This window comes from Scaptodrosophila lebanonensis, unplaced genomic scaffold (genome assembly GCF_003285725.1).
Source record: "Scaptodrosophila lebanonensis strain 11010-0011.00,11010-0021.00 unplaced genomic scaffold, SlebRS2 tig00000101-arrow-pilon, whole genome shotgun sequence".
Taxonomy (NCBI): Eukaryota; Metazoa; Arthropoda; class Insecta; order Diptera; family Drosophilidae; genus Scaptodrosophila; species Scaptodrosophila lebanonensis.
This window is the reverse complement of record NW_022060569.1, coordinates 2,894,586-2,910,536: the sequence shown is the minus strand read 5'-3', so window position 1 is coordinate 2,910,536 and position 15,951 is coordinate 2,894,586. Positions and strand designations below refer to the sequence as shown.

Here is a 15,951-nt window from a genome sequence, read left to right as displayed (position 1 = left end):
AAGAAGGGATTTTGGAAAATTCGAGCTCCAAAGGGGGAAAACGAGCTCCAAAGTTTGTTTGAAAAATCCGCACTTTTCAATTGTATTTATTTTGTGTGTGCATAACATACCCATATGTTTTCACCTTATAAGTTACCAGTAGGAAGGCATTTAAGGTATTTAAATGAACATTTTCTGTTCTTGACAAAAAATTGTTCAATAGTCCGTTACATTTTTGTTCTTGCCAAACTATTTCGTTAAACGAACATGACCACTATAACTAATATTTTTTAAAGCTCGTTTTCTCCCCTTTGGAGCTAGAATTTTCCAAAAGCCTTTCTTAGTGTGCTTCTACAGTATGATGGGTACTATGAAAGGATACTTGAGTCTCAATTTCATCTTTTACCGTTTGGGCTGTGCGTTGATCACCAATTAGTCAGGACAAACTGTTTTATATATAGAGATAACGCAACGTTTTAAGATAGACTATGTGCAAAAAAGGGGAATAATTATAAGGGAATATCCTAATTTTAAATTCACATTTGAGTCTTTTCGTCCCATATTGAGTCAATACGGTCACGTACAAACTCGGAATATGAAACACGGCACTCGTGTCAATGCCGTGCAGCGATGAGCCACTATCAAAAAGCACTGACAATTCTCATCTCAATTTGCTAGAGTAAAACTTTCGATAGTTGAAGCCACCGATACCATCAAAATAACGAAGTTTGAATGCAATAAGCAGAATATTTAAATAATAAAATCTAATTATTTATTGAGATCAATAAGAACAAATCATATACATACATACATACATCTGCCCGCAATGCGAAGCAGAATATGCGTAGCTCCGTTATTCGGTTTCTGCTTTACTATCGCTTACGCAGTCGGTGCCTAGCGACGGTAACTGTAAACTTTTGGCGTTTTGCCTTTGCAATTAACATTAAATGGTCAAAACGAAAGAAGAAGAGCGAGCCAATGACTTACAGTTGTTGTTGTTTTTAGAGCATTATTTTTTTTTACAATCAAACAACTGTGTTCGATTGCCCAATGTATACATTAATACGAATGTACATACATACTGTATTCATACACAGGCATACATACATACATATGTACATATGTTTCTCTTTACTTTTTCAACCGTACGTAGAGAACCGCACACATAGACACGAACTGTTGCTTGTTGTGTGTGTGAGTGTGTGTATGTGATGTCCCCAACTATTTGATATTTGTTGTTGCTGCATAAAGTTATTCATGAAAACCCTAATGCCAAATGCACTAAACAAAGAAAAAATTACTTTTAAAAATGTTACATAATTTTCAATTAGAGCAAGAAATTTGCTCTGTCAGTGCAAGACGAATGTACATACATACATATGTACATAGATGTGCACATATGTCTGGACATTCACACATTAGTGTCTCACATTTTGCTTTGGCTATTTCAATCGTTTGCACTCAACTACACGAACAGCTGCTTGCATGTGTGTGTGTGTATGTATACTTCGTTGTCCCCAACTGTTTGATATTTTGTATTGTTTGTTCTGCCTGCTTTTGTAAAATGCATATTTTGAAAATCCTTGAATGCAAAGTTGTAGATTTAGTTACGTAGATTACATTACCCAAATTTTAAATCGATCGGACTAAATTTAAAACACAAACTTTTCATTTGAAATAGTGAATAAATATTAAAACCCCAATAATTCAAGCTCCAACACAAATTTCGAAAATCTAAGTATGCAGTTTTGTTTGTATTCTTTAATTGATTTTAGAAACTAAGTTTTAAGTCGATCGGCTAAAAAATGCGGATTTTTCAAACAAACTTTGGAGCTCGAATTTTCCAAAATCCCTTCTTAGTGCGCATCTACACCATGATAGGATACTTGAGCCCAAATTTCAGCATCCTAGCTTTTACCGTCTGGGCTGTTGGCTGTTGACGCGGTTTGCTTTTGTGCCCCAACATTTTTTTTACAGGAAAACTCCCATATTTTGGGCCCCAAAAAAAATATCAAAAAACCAAGTATACAGTTTTTCTTGGAATTGTTCTGAGAGTATACAAACTAAGTTTAAAGTTAATCAGATGAAATCATACAAACGTTGGAGCCTGTTTTCCCCCCTTTGGAGCTAGAATTTTCCAAAAGCCTTTCTTAGTGTGCACCTAGACTATGAAAGGATACTTGAGTCCAAATTTCAGCTTCCTAGCCTTTACCGTTTGGGCTGTGCGTTGATCACCAATCAGTCACTCAGTCAGCAGTCAGTCAGGACAAACTGTTTTATATATATAGATTATTTAAGTATTTTAATTGTAATTTGTTTTCTTCTATCTTTTATTGCTATATTTTTATAGCCTGTACCTAAAGGTACCTAGTTTTGTGCGCATGTATGTAACACACAGAAGGAGGCGTGGTAGACCCCACGAAGTATAAATATTTTTAATCAGGGTGACAAGCCGAGTCGATATAGCCATGTCCGTCCGCCCGTCCGTCCGTCTGTATGAGCGCAAGGATCTCAGAAGGTAAAATAGCTAGAATCTGATACACCCCCACTCCCCCGCAATTCGTGTTTTTTTTAAACTTCCGTTATTCTTGGAATTTTGAAATCAGTTTTAGTAGTTCCGTCCAGTTAGTGCTTATGTGTCCGTATGCCAAATTTCATCATGATAGGTCAATTCTGAAGAAAGTTATAGCCATAAATAAAATCGCTGCTCATGCTCTGCTTGCAGCGCTGCCCGCATCTGTTGTTGTTGCTGCTTTGGTTCAACTTTGTGCTGCATACATACACGCATATAAATACAAATAGACACGTGATGTAAATGTAAAACTGTACATAAACATGTTTTCTATGTATGTATTAAATAAATTTTCTTAATTAATTTAATAAATTAATTTAATTTTTTTTAAATAATTTAATTTTTTTTAATATATTTTTTTTAATTTTTCTTTTTTGTGGAGAGTACAGGCTATTTTACTGTCGGGCTTGCTCGACTGTAGCGTTCTATCTTGTTTCATCTACACTTCTGTTTTGATAGGTCTAATAACGTATCTGACTACTCTCTGCTGTGAATCGGGGCATAGCTGGCAGTTTGGCAAATAAAATTCCCCCACCATGTCGGATTCGTTATTAGATATTTTTGTCATTTTTATAGCCTTTTTTATTTCTTTAGTTTTACTTATTTTAAGTTCTCTTCTGTATTGTATTGATTTTTATAGCCTGTACCCAAAGGGTGAAGCATCGAATTAGCCGTGTCCGTCTGTCCGTCCGTCCGTCTGTGTGAGCGCAAGGATCTCAGAAGGTACAAGAACTAGAATTACCAAACTTGGTATCCAGGTTCCCCTAAGCCCTAGGAAGGTCAAGTTTATTTTTTTATTTTGATACACCCCCCACTCCCCCGCAATTCGTGTTTTTTTTTTATAACTTTCGTAATTCTTGGAATTTTGAAATCAGTTTTAGTAGTTACGTCCAGTTAGGGTTTATGTGCCCGTATGCCAAGTTTCATCATGATATGTCAATTCTGAAGAAAGTTATAGCCATAAATAAAATCATTGCCCATGCTCTGCTTGCAGCGCTGCCCGCAGCTGTTATTCTTGTTGCCTTTATATACACGTATACAAGTATAAACAAGCATAGACAAGTGATGTATATGTAAAACTGTACATAAAAATGTCTTCTATGTATGTATTAATTTAATTAATTAATTAAATTTTTTTTAAATAATTTAATTTTTTTTTAAATATTTTTTTTTTAATTTTTCGTTTTGTGGAGAGTATATGCTATTTTACTGTCGGGCTTGCTTGACTGTAGCGTTCTATCTTGTTTTTTTTTTTATGTACATCGACTGCACTGTTTGTCGATGGAAATAAATAAATAAAATAAAATAAAAAAGAAGAGCAGCTGAAAATGCCGATGAACGCGAATTACGTTTCCAAGATCTTCGCGAAAGAGCATCCACAAGCATCAAGAACGGAATTTGCGGCTTCGTAAAATCCGCGAAAAGGCATCCACATGAGATCCAAGAAATACAAACCAGAGGCGATGGATATACTTTATACAGACGAAGAAAGGTGGACGACAGTGGGTACTCAAGGACCTCATCAAAGCCATAACAAGCGAATGTTTGTACCCAATCTATTGGGAAAGATGTGACAACGGAAAGCACTACAATTCAGTGGTGCAGCAACGCAAGCCGGATACGCTAGTTATATAATAATAATAAGAATAAAACAAATTTCATTTGATGGAGCGGTAACAGTGGGCCTGTCTAACCCCACTCTAGCCTTTATTTCTTGTTTTCTTGTATTATCACAAAAAAAAACTTTTTGTTTCTTTCATTAAAGGGACAAGTGCTAGATACCATTGCAAGAAAAGCCCTTTGGGATATAGGCTTAGATTATGGCCATGGTACTGGTCACGGAGTTGGACATTTCCTTAATGTACATGAAGGACCAATGGGTGTGGGAATTCGTGTAATGCCTGATGACCCTGGTCTACAAGAAAACATGTTTATTTCAAATGGTCAGTATTATTATTTTAAAGATTTATATTAAAAACTTAATATACTATAAAAATGTCCATATTCGTGTATAGAGCCTGGATTTTACCAAGACGGAGAGTTTGGTATACGCATTGAGGATATTGTCCAAATTGTGCCAGCGCAATCAAAGTACAACTTTGCTAACCGAGGCGCACTTACTTTTAAGACAATTACAATGTGCCCAAAGCAAACGAAGATGATTGTTAGAGATCTATTAACGGCCCTTGAGGTATGTAAATGTGAAAATTATCTATTCTAAAAGGAACCAACACTTATGTTTAATCCAGATTGATTTGCTAAATGGATACCATCAGTTAGTTTGGAATACTCTTTCTCCAATATTAGCTCAAGAAGGTGATTCGTTTACTTTATCCTGGCTGAAAAAAGAAACTCAGCCGATATAATTTAGATTTGTTTAATAATATCCGTTGAAGTATATGTTTTCAATACTGTATTATAACATTATATTCATTATTATTTTGCCCCAATAAAAAGTTAAATTGAAAGATGTTTTTGTAATAAAATTTTAACATAACTGTTTTATCTGGCTCGCATCACAAAAGGAGTCATTCAGATGGGGACTTTTGCAAATCGACAAAATTTAAATTCTTATAAATCCCAAAACAGTCTCGTAATAACTCTTGTTAGAATACGAAAACATCCTAAATAAGTTGGGTAAGTATGTAATATGAATGCACCAGAGATCCGATGCAATTGCATCAGTAATACCTGTCAGCGCAATTATGATCGTTCCTGGCCTCTTGGCGATCAATGACAACAATAGAAGTCCGCAGAGAATGACTCGTAGGTGAAAGCATAAATAAGAACTTACTTATACTTTTAAGATGTGCGCGAAATTTCGCATCGTTTCAAAATCGCAAAAATTTGAAAACAATTTTTTAAATTTAATTTTCTAAATCGAAATACATTTATTTCATTTAGTTTAGTATTTATCGACATAGGGCATGTGCCTATGTTTTTTTTTAGGCTTTTTTTTCGAACTTGCCCTCCAAGCCAGCTGTCAGCAACAGCTGACTGTCGACGCTCACATTTTACTGACTAATTCTGTAAAAATCCTGTAACGTACTCAGCTGTCAGCAACAGCTGACTGTCGAAGATTGCATTTGACTGACTAAATGTGTTTAAATTCTGTGACGTTCTATGTTAAATAAAAAACAAGTAAAAGAGCTAAAGTCGGGTGTCCCGACTTTGAAATACTCTGTACATATGTTTACAACAATTATAGAAAATCAAAAAAATTAAGAAAATTAAAAAAAAAAATGTTGATAGATTTTAACTCTCTCGGTATTCGAACTCACGTAAAGGGTGTATAATTGCACATTTACATAGCAATTGCGTCAGTGTGAGTGTATGTATGCCTATGCGCATCTATTCGTGTCTGTGTAAACATGTTAGCAGTCAACCAAACAGCAACATCAACAACAGCCGCGGACAGCGCTTGAGCAGCACTGCAGCAGCAAATATATTTATGGCTATAACTTGTTAAATCGGTCTATCATAGTGAAACTTGGCATACGGACACATAATAAATAACTGGGGGTATTTGCATATGCAAATTTTAGTTCAAAATTCCAAGAATTACGGGAGTTAGAGAAAATCGCGATTTGCATGGGAGAGGGGTGAGGGAGGAAAATTCCAACAAAAATTTTTTTTCTTCGTATTCACATAAGGCATCTTGGACTAAAATTTGGTGTCCCTAGCTCTTATAGTCTCCGAGATATAGGCGATTATACGAATGGAAAATCGGGAAAACCCCCCATAGGGGGGAAGTGGGGGAGGAAAATCAAAAAAAAAAAAAAACAAACTCGTATAGCGTACACACAAGGCATCTTTGTGCAAAATTTGGTGTCTCTATCTCTTATAGTCTCTGAGATCCAGGTGTTCATACGGACAGACTGACAGACGGACAGACAGACAGGGCTAGATCGACTCGTCTCATCATGCTGATCAAGAATATATATACTTTGTGGGGTCTGCCACGCCTCCTTCTGCCTGTTACATTTTTCACTTCCCGCAAACCTTATATACTCTTGTACATTTCATGTACAGAGTATAACAAATATGCCATTTGCATTAATATTAGCCCGCGAGCATTTGCGGAAACGCCAATTAATTGTTGAGAAAAAAACGCAAATTTTTAAGAAGCGCATATAATCCCACATAAGAATGTTGCTTATTAAAAATTAAATTTATTTTACATTTTTTAAAACATCATTTGGAATTTCGTCCTATGTGACGATATATACTTTTCAAAAATTAACATTTAAAATTTAATTCAGAAATTACAACAAGAAGAATGCTAAAGTCGAGCAGGCTCAACTCTTGAATACCCTGTACCATCCCACAAAAAAAAAATTAAATTAATTTAATTAATTAATTAATTAAATTAATTAACTAAATTAAATATAAAATGTTCCATACATGCATACATACATTTATGCGTGTTTGTGTACTTGTACATATGTATGTATGTGTGCATTTGGCCTGGTTATATGGCTATAACTTTATTTCTGATCAACTTATCATAATGAAACGGATATATAATCACTAACTGAATGTCTCCCAAATTTTAGTTTAAAATTCCAAGAATTACGGAAGTTGTAGAAAATGGGGGGTGGAATAGGGGGCGAGTGGGGGGGGTGCATCGGGAAAAATGAACAAACTCGTCCTTTCTCGGGCTCACGAGAATCTAGATACCAAGTTTGGTTATTCTAGCTCTTATACTTTCTGAGATCCTTGCGTTCATACAGACAGACAGACAGACGGACATGGCTATATCGACTCGGCTTGTTATGCTGGTCAAGAATATATATACTTTGTGGGGTCTACCACGCCTCCTTCTGTGTGTTCCATGTACACTCGCACAAAACTAATACTCTTTGGGTACAGGGTATAAAAATGTAATTACATTTTGATTCCCTAGGCCGCATTGTATATTCAAATGGCAGTTTATGACCATTCACATTTTCGCTAACAAATAGACTTGCCCAATCGACACACAATTTTCGCCAATTTTGTTTAATTAATACACAGTTATGTGGTACTTATTTGAAACAAGAATTGTGTCAATTATATATTATATTTTTAACTTCCGTTTAACTCACAATGTTCGGCAAAATGTGATGTTCGAAAAATGTAATTATACCCTGTACCCAAAGGCTGAAAGGGTATACTAGTTTTGTGCGAATGTATGTAACAGGCAGAAGGAGGCGTGGCAGACCTCACAAAGTATATATATTCTTGATCAGGGTGACAAGCCGAGTCGATATAGCCATGTCCGTCTGTCAGTCTGTATGAGCGCAAGGATCTCAGAAGGTACAAGAGCTAGAATTACCAAACTTGGTATCCAGGTTCCCCCAAGACCTAGGCAGGTCGATTGTTTTTTTATTCCGATATACCCCCCCACTCCCCCGCTATTAGTGATTTACGTAACTCCCATAGTTCTTGGAATTTCGAATTCAAATTTGGTAATTACATCCAGCTAGGGATTATGTGTCCGTATGCCAAGTTTCATCATGATAGCTCAATGTTGAAGGAAGTTATAGCCATAAATAACATCGCTGCCCACGCTCTGCTTGTAGCGCTGCCGGCAGCGCTGCCCGCAGCTGTTGTTGTTGTTGCTGATTGGGTTCAACTTTGTGCTGCATACATACACGCATATAAACAAGCAGAGATGTCTGCGTGTACATCTCTGATGTATAGTAAATGTATGCTGTTGAAACTGTACATGAATATGTCTTTAATTTAATTAAATAATTAAATTAATATTATTTTTTTTTAATTATTAAAAAAATTTTTTTTCATTTTTTCCTTTTTGGTGGGAGGTACAGGGTATTTAAGAGTTGAGCTTGCTCTACTTTAGCATTCTTTTCTTGTTTTCTTTTTGAGCCAAGGGCACCTCTATTGCTTGGTTGTTTTAGATGCGTTTTAGATGTTTTAGATGTGTGTGAATGCTGAAGTTTTAAGTATACATTTAGTAATTTGCTAATTTAATAATATTTTCATAGGATATGCAAAATATTTTTGATGCAGATTGCAGAAAAACTATAAGGTTTATATTTCAAATTGTTATTTGGAAAAATGTCTTTGTTAGTGTTTTTAATAAAAACTCCTGGAAAAACAAACGAGATTAGAAAACTCCCAACAAGTAGAGACACGCTTCTGATATAAATTATGCTGTTCAGACTGTACATAAACATATGTTTCTACTAACGTAAATATGTACAATATGTATTGCATTTCTTTTTTTTATTTAAGAACTAGCAGGTCTTGCCCGTCTGGCTCAGTATTTGTGCTTACAATTATACGTTTTTTACTTTATGATATTTCTCTTCCGACACTCTCTAGAGTTTCTAAATTGTTCATTTCCCAAACAGCACATTACTTAGGTACGATTTTGAAATTCACATAAAAACGGATGTATACTTTGGATATGAATTAGAATCAAAACTAAAAAAAAACGAAAGGATAAGATCGATGAAATTAATGAAAGTAATATCCGGTTGAATTGCAGAGATTTTGTTTCCGAATTATTTAATCAGCTGAAACAAAGATATGGGAATTGCTGTTGTTTATACCTCAATATAACAATTAAATTTAAGGTTACCGCAAAACTTTGAATTTTAAAAAATATTGATAAGTTTTCGGTTGAAAATGTATTACGAACAATCAAAGAGCCTATTCTTTTAATTTTAGAGTTGTTTAAAATCAACAACGATGATATAGAAAAAATCTTGTTACAGTATAATAACATACACATTATAAAATGGCAAAATGTTGACAGCACCGTTATTAAATTTTGGTCGGAAGTAAAATCATATATGGACTCAGCAGGCAATTATCAATTTTTAGAGTTGGTATTATTTGCCCTTACTTTGTTGACATTGCATTGGTCAAATGCGGAAGTTAGGTCAATTTGATAAAAACAAAGCTAAGAAACCGTCTCCAAATGTAGACGTTGAATGCAATCTTGTCCATCAGGTAGCATTTAGATATTACTACATATACTTGTAAGTAGATATGTATTTAATTAATTTTAACCATTTACTAGATTCGGATTACGTCGGTATGGTGCATGATGCAATACTTATAAACGTCCAGAAAAATATCTTAAAATGATAGGCAGTATTGGAAATGTAACAGCTGTTTACATTAGAAATAAGCATTCATATAATCTGGCAGCATTGTATCAAGCATCAGGCGACGCTTCTTCCTTATTACTCTTTTGTATTCAGTTCTTAATAAACGTTCGACCGAAACATGAAATGTACAAGAGTATATTAGGTTTGCGGGAGCTGAAAAATGTAACAGGCAGAAGGAGGCGTGGCAGACCCCACAAAGTATATATATTCTTGATCAGCATGATGAGACGAGTCGATCTAGCCCTGTCTGTCTGTCCGTCTGTCCGTCCGTATGAACACCTGGATCTCAGAGACTATAAGAGATAGAGACACCAAATTTTGCACAAAGATGCGTTATGTGTGTATTCTATACGAGTTTGTTTTATTTTTTTGATTTCCCCCCCACTTCCCCCCTATGGGGGTTTTCCCGATTTTCCATTCGTATAATCGCCTATATCTCGGAGACTATAAGACCTAGTAACACCAAATTTTAGTCCCAGATGCCTTATGTGAATACGCAGAAAATGTATATTTTGGAATTCCCCTCCCTCCCCCCTCTACCCCGCAAATCGTAACTCCCGTAATTCTTGGAATTTCGAAATACCCCCAGTTGGTTATTATGTGTCCGTATGCCAAATTTCATTATGATAGACCGATTTAACAAGAAGTTATAGCCATAAATATATTTGCTGATGCAGCGCTGCCCGCGGCTGTTGTTGATGTTGCTGTTTGGTTGACTGCGAAAATGCTTACACAGACACGAATAGATGCGCATAGGCATACATACACTCACACAGACGCAATTGCTATGTAAATGTGCAATTATACACCCTTTACGTGAGTTCGAATACCGAGAGAGGTAAAATCGATCAAATTTTTTTTTTTATTTTCTTAATTTTTTTATTTTCTATAATTATTGTAAACATATGTACAGAGTATTTCAAAGTCGGGACACCCGACTCTAGCTTTTTTACTTGTTTTAAAAGTAAAGCCATCGCAGTTGATGCACATGAGGTCGTGCACAACGTTCAAAGCAGCATGGAAAAAGCTGAAGGAACTGCACATGCCAGTGGGGCCCAGATGATACTGCACCTAGACGTGGTCCAGGAAGGCTTAAACTAATACACACGGGGCAACCAGGCAGGCCGAAAAAGCAGTACCAGGTGCTCAATAGTCTGAGCTATATGGATGACATGGAGACACCACAATCAGTTGCAGACGCATTACAGGGCCAACATGCGCATGATTGGCAAAAGTCTATGCAAAATGAATACGACGCTCTAAAGGCAAACGGTACATGGACGTTATGCGAACTACCTCCAGGGCTAAAAGCTATCGGTTCGAAATGGGTGTTTCGGATCAAGAGAGGCAAAAACGGTGATATTGAAGATTACTGGGAAACATTTTCACCTGTTATCCGGTACGAGACGATTCGCATGCTGTTGGCGATTGCTGTAGAGAAACAGTTGTAAGTGCACCAAGTCGACATTGCAAACGCATACCTGAACAGCAAGCTTCATGAGGTTGTATACATGAAGCAGTCGCCGAACTTCGCCGACAAGGATCATCCGAACAAAGTTCTCAAGCTACAAAAGGCAATCTACGGGCTGAAACAATCTGGTAGAGAGTGGAACAACATACTTGATGACGTATTGAAGAACATGGGCTTCAAGAGATGCAAGAACGAGGCTTGCTTATACGTTAAGCAAGAGCTGCAACAATTCAGCTACATAGCAGTATACGTCGATGACTTAATCATTGTATGTCCAAGCAAAAATTACATAGCTGAGATTAAGAAGAAGATTGAATCAAAGTACAAGATGCACGATGGCGGCCCCATTAACTATTTTCTTGGTATGGAAATAGAGCGAGACGGTGAGAGAGGATCTATCAAGATGTGCCAGAAAACGTACATTCAAGGCCTACTGGAGACATATGGTATGAGAAACAGTAGTCCAGTTAGCACGCCGCTAGACCCAGGGTACCAAGTGGGATGCGAAAATGACAATTGTGTCCAGGTGAATATAAAAAGGTTTCAGTCACTAATTGGCTCCCTTATGTATGTAGCAGTCCTGAGTCGGCCAGACATTTTACACGCTGTGAGCAAATTGTCGCAGAGAAATGCAGATCCACATGAAGAACACGAGAATGCAGCGAAACACATTCTGAGGTATCTTGCGGGTACGATGAATCTAGATATCGTATATCGCAAATCTGGTGAATCAGTCAAAGGTTTTGGTGACGCTGATTGGGCCAACGAGAAGGACAGAAAATCCTACAATGGGTACGCATTTTTCATGGCTGGTAGTGCGTTCTCTTGGTCATCAACAAAGCAGAGCGTTGTGGCGTTAAGCAGTACAGAGGCAGAGTACATCGCGCTATCTACGGCTGCCAAAGAAGCTATCTACCTGAGAAAACTTCTGAACGAGATTGGGTGGTCAACACAAATGGAACCGATGATCATCCGTGGCGACATTGTATCAAGCATCAGGCGATGCTTCTTCCTTATTACTCTTTTGTATTCAGTTCTTAATAAACGTTACACCCTCTCCAACAGGCAGACAATGACGCAGACGTCAATGATGCTATAATTGACGAATTGATAATAATAACAAGAGAGAACGCTACAGTCGAGCAAGCCCGACAGTGTAATACCCTGTACCCAGGTAAACTTCCGTCACTGAGTTATATGCGCCCAAAGCAGCAGCAAAAAGAGGAAGAAGAAGAGCTAACTTGTTGCTGCAGTTTGTGGGGGTTGTACTGGCGAGAATTTGTTTCGCTAATAACTTTTCTTAGAATTGACCAAATTGAATAAAATTTTAAACAACAGTAGATAATTATTTATAAATTATGTGTGCAAAGTTTGGTTGAGGTAGCAATTGAAATGTGGACGCTATTGACGAAAATTAAAAAAAAATAAACTCGTCCTTACTCGGATCTAGGAGAATCTGGATGCCAACTTAAAAAAGACTTAAAAAAGACTATTTATGCTTAAGGCAGAATTTGAGAAACACAAAAAATATGTTGAAGACGAAATAAGAAAGTCTTGATAAAGACTATTTTACGACAAAAAAAAATAAAAATGAAAAGGTAAACTCACTTCTTGTAAGTGGCGAAGGCAAAAAATACACATATACATATATTTCTAAAAATATGCACTTTATACTTTAAACACTACTAAGCACTCACAAAATTAAATTTACCCGTTTTAAATTGTAAAATCGCACCACATTCACAACCGCACAGAAGTTAATGCAAAATGCAACTAAACCCATCAAATTTTTTGGTACGCTTGTCGACTTCATTTTTTAGTGCAATACAGTCCTTTTGTGACCTGGCCTATTTGATTGAGTTTTTTGGGATCATGTGGGTTCACGCGGTTTTATTGACAACTACCTGCAGGTCAACGGTTAAAAAGGATGCGTTGGCAGTTTATTTTCCGCTATTTCATCAACAGGTAATTTTTAGGATGCCTCTCAAAAATTAGTAAATCCGCAGCAAAACGGTGTAGCAGAACGCGCCAATCGTACCATTGTGGAAATGGCAAAAAGTCTTTTAATTCACGCAGGGCTAGAAGAGTTCATGTGGGCAGAGGCAGTCTACTTGCGCAACAGATGTCCCACTAAAGCACTAGCAGGAGGCACACCATTCGAGGCATAGAAAGGCCGCAAGCCGTCAGTTAAGCACATGGGAGTGTTTGGATCTCGCGCGTTTGCACTGGAAAAAAGCAAGAAAGGCAAGTTCCAGGCAAAGGGGAAGGAATACATTTTTGTGGGCTATTCCTTTGTATCAAAAGCATACCGGCTGTACGACAGAGAAAATCGAACAATAATTACACGGCGAGATGTCAAATTTGTAGAAGGTGAGTTTTGTACCAAAACTATTAAAAATTGCGATCCTTCTGAACAAAATAATGACTATCCAGAACACGAGCAGAATGAACCAGAAGAAGCTGTACAAGATGGGAACAGTGACTCCGGCGAAGAGGAGGAGGAGTTTGTCAGCGCCAGCGAGCAAGAGCAAACAAGCAGCGATGACGAGAGTGGCACAGTGGAGCCGCCTCCAGATGATACTGCACCTAGACGTGGTCCAGGAAGGCTTAAACTAATACACACGGGGCAACCAGGCAGGCCGAAAAAGCAGTACCAGGTGCTCAATAGTCTGAGCTATATGGATGACATGGAGACACCACAATCAGTTGCAGACGCATTACAGGGCCAACATGCGCATGATTGGCAAAAGTCTATGCAAAATGAATACGACGCTCTAAAGGCAAACGGTACATGGACGTTATGCGAACTACCTCCAGGGCTAAAAGCTATCGGTTCGAAATGGGTGTTTCGGATCAAGAGAGGCAAAAACGGTGATATTGAAGATTACTGGGAAACATTTTCACCTGTTGGCGATTGCTGTAGAGAAACAGTTGTAAGTGCACCAAGTCGACATTGCAAACGCATACCTGAACAGCAAGCTTCATGAGGTTGTATACATGAAGCAGTCGCCGAACTTCGCCGACAAGGATCATCCAAACAAAGTTCTCAAGCTACAAAAGGCAATCTACGGGCTGAAACAATCTGGTAGAGAGTGGAACAACATACTTGATGACGTATTGAAGAACATGGGCTTCAAGAGATGCAAGGACGAGGCTTGCTTATACGTTAAGCAAGAGCTGCAACAATTCAGCTACATAGCAGTATACGTCGATGACTTAATCATTGTATGTCCAAGCAAAAATTACATAGCTGAGATTAAGAAGAAGATTGAATCAAAGTTCAAGATGCACGATGGCGGCCCCATTAACTATTTTCTTGGTATGGAAATAGAGCGAGACGGTGAGAGAGGATCTATCAAGATGTGCCAGAAAACGTACATTCAAGGCCTACTGGAGACATATGGTATGAGAAACAGTAGTCCAGTTAGCACGCCGCTAGACCCAGGGTACCAAGTGGGATGCGAAAATGACAATTGTGTCCAGGTGAATATAAAAAGGTTTCAGTCACTAATTGGCTCCCTTATGTATGTAGCAGTCCTGAGTCGGCCAGACATTTTACACGCTGTGAGCAAATTGTCGCAGAGAAATGCAGATCCACATGAAGAACACGAGAATGCAGCGAAACACATTCTGAGGTATCTTGCGGGTACGATGAATCTAGATATCGTATATCGCAAATCTGGTGAATCAGTCAAAGGTTTTGGTGACGCTGATTGGGCCAACGAGAAGGACAGAAAATCCTACAATGGGTACGCATTTTTCATGGCTGGTAGTGCGTTCTCTTGGTCATCAACAAAGCAGAGCGTTGTGGCGTTAAGCAGTACAGAGGCAGAGTACATCGCGCTATCTACGGCTGCCAAAGAAGCTATCTACCTGAGAAAACTTCTGAACGAGATTGGGTGGTCAACACAAATGGAACCGATGATCATCCGTGGCGACAACATGAGTGCGCAACACATTGCGCAGAATCCTGTGCATCATAAGCGCACGAAACACATAGACATAAAATATCATTTTATACGAGAAAAAGTAGAGTCCAATGATATTGTATTAGAGTATGTATCGACAAACGATAATGTTGCCGATGTGCTGACGAAATGTTTAAGTAAGCAAAAACACAATGGCTTTGTAAAATTACTTGGAATTGTTTATATGTAGCTTAAGAAGAAGTATTGGAAATGTAACAGCCGTTTACATTAGAAATAAGCATTCATATAATCTGGCAGCATTGTATCAAGCATCAGGCGATGCTTCTTCCTTATTACTCTTTTGTATTCAGTTCTTAATAAACGTTACACCCTCTCCAACAGGCAGACAATGACGCAGACGTCAATGATGCTATAATTGACGAATTGATAATAATAACAAGAGAGAACGCTACAGTCGAGCAAGCCCGACAGTGTAATACCCTGTACCCAGGTAAACTTCCGTCACTGAGTTATATGCGCCCAAAGCAGCAGCAAAAAGAGGAAGAAGAAGAGCTAACTTGTTGCTGCAGTTTGTGGGGGTTGTACTGGCGAGAATTTGTTTCGCTAATAACTTTTCTTAGAATTGACCAAATTGAATAAAATTTTAAACAACAGTAGATAATTATTTATAAATTATGTGTGCAAAGTTTGGTTTAGGTAGCAATTGAAATGTTGACGCTATTGACGAAAATTAAAAAAAAATAAACTCGTCCTTACTCGGATCTAGGAGAATCTGGATGCCAACTTAAAAAAGACTTAAAAAAGACTATTTATGCTTAAGGCAGAATTTGAGAAACACAAAAAATATGTTGAAGACGAAATAAGAAAGTCTTGATA

General features: G+C 37.5%; 1 protein-coding gene across 2 annotated transcripts in view; it reads left to right on the top strand.

Moving 5' to 3' along the window:
• Window positions 1-5,019, top strand: part of LOC115628081 (xaa-Pro aminopeptidase ApepP) — a 31,618-nt gene extending 26,599 nt beyond the window's left edge. Inside the window, exons 9-11 of one of the 2 annotated variants that reach the window (XM_030524054.1) lie at window positions 4,317-4,494; window positions 4,567-4,742; window positions 4,801-5,019. In XM_030524054.1, the coding sequence (XP_030379914.1) occupies window positions 4,317-4,494; window positions 4,567-4,742; window positions 4,801-4,917 (471 nt within the window). In that variant the 3' untranslated portion in view covers window positions 4,918-5,019. The remainder of the gene's footprint in view (window positions 1-4,316; window positions 4,495-4,566; window positions 4,743-4,800) is intronic. The other variant, XM_030524055.1, reaches the window with a different exon arrangement.
• The last annotated feature ends 10,932 nt before the right edge of the window (window positions 5,020-15,951 follow it).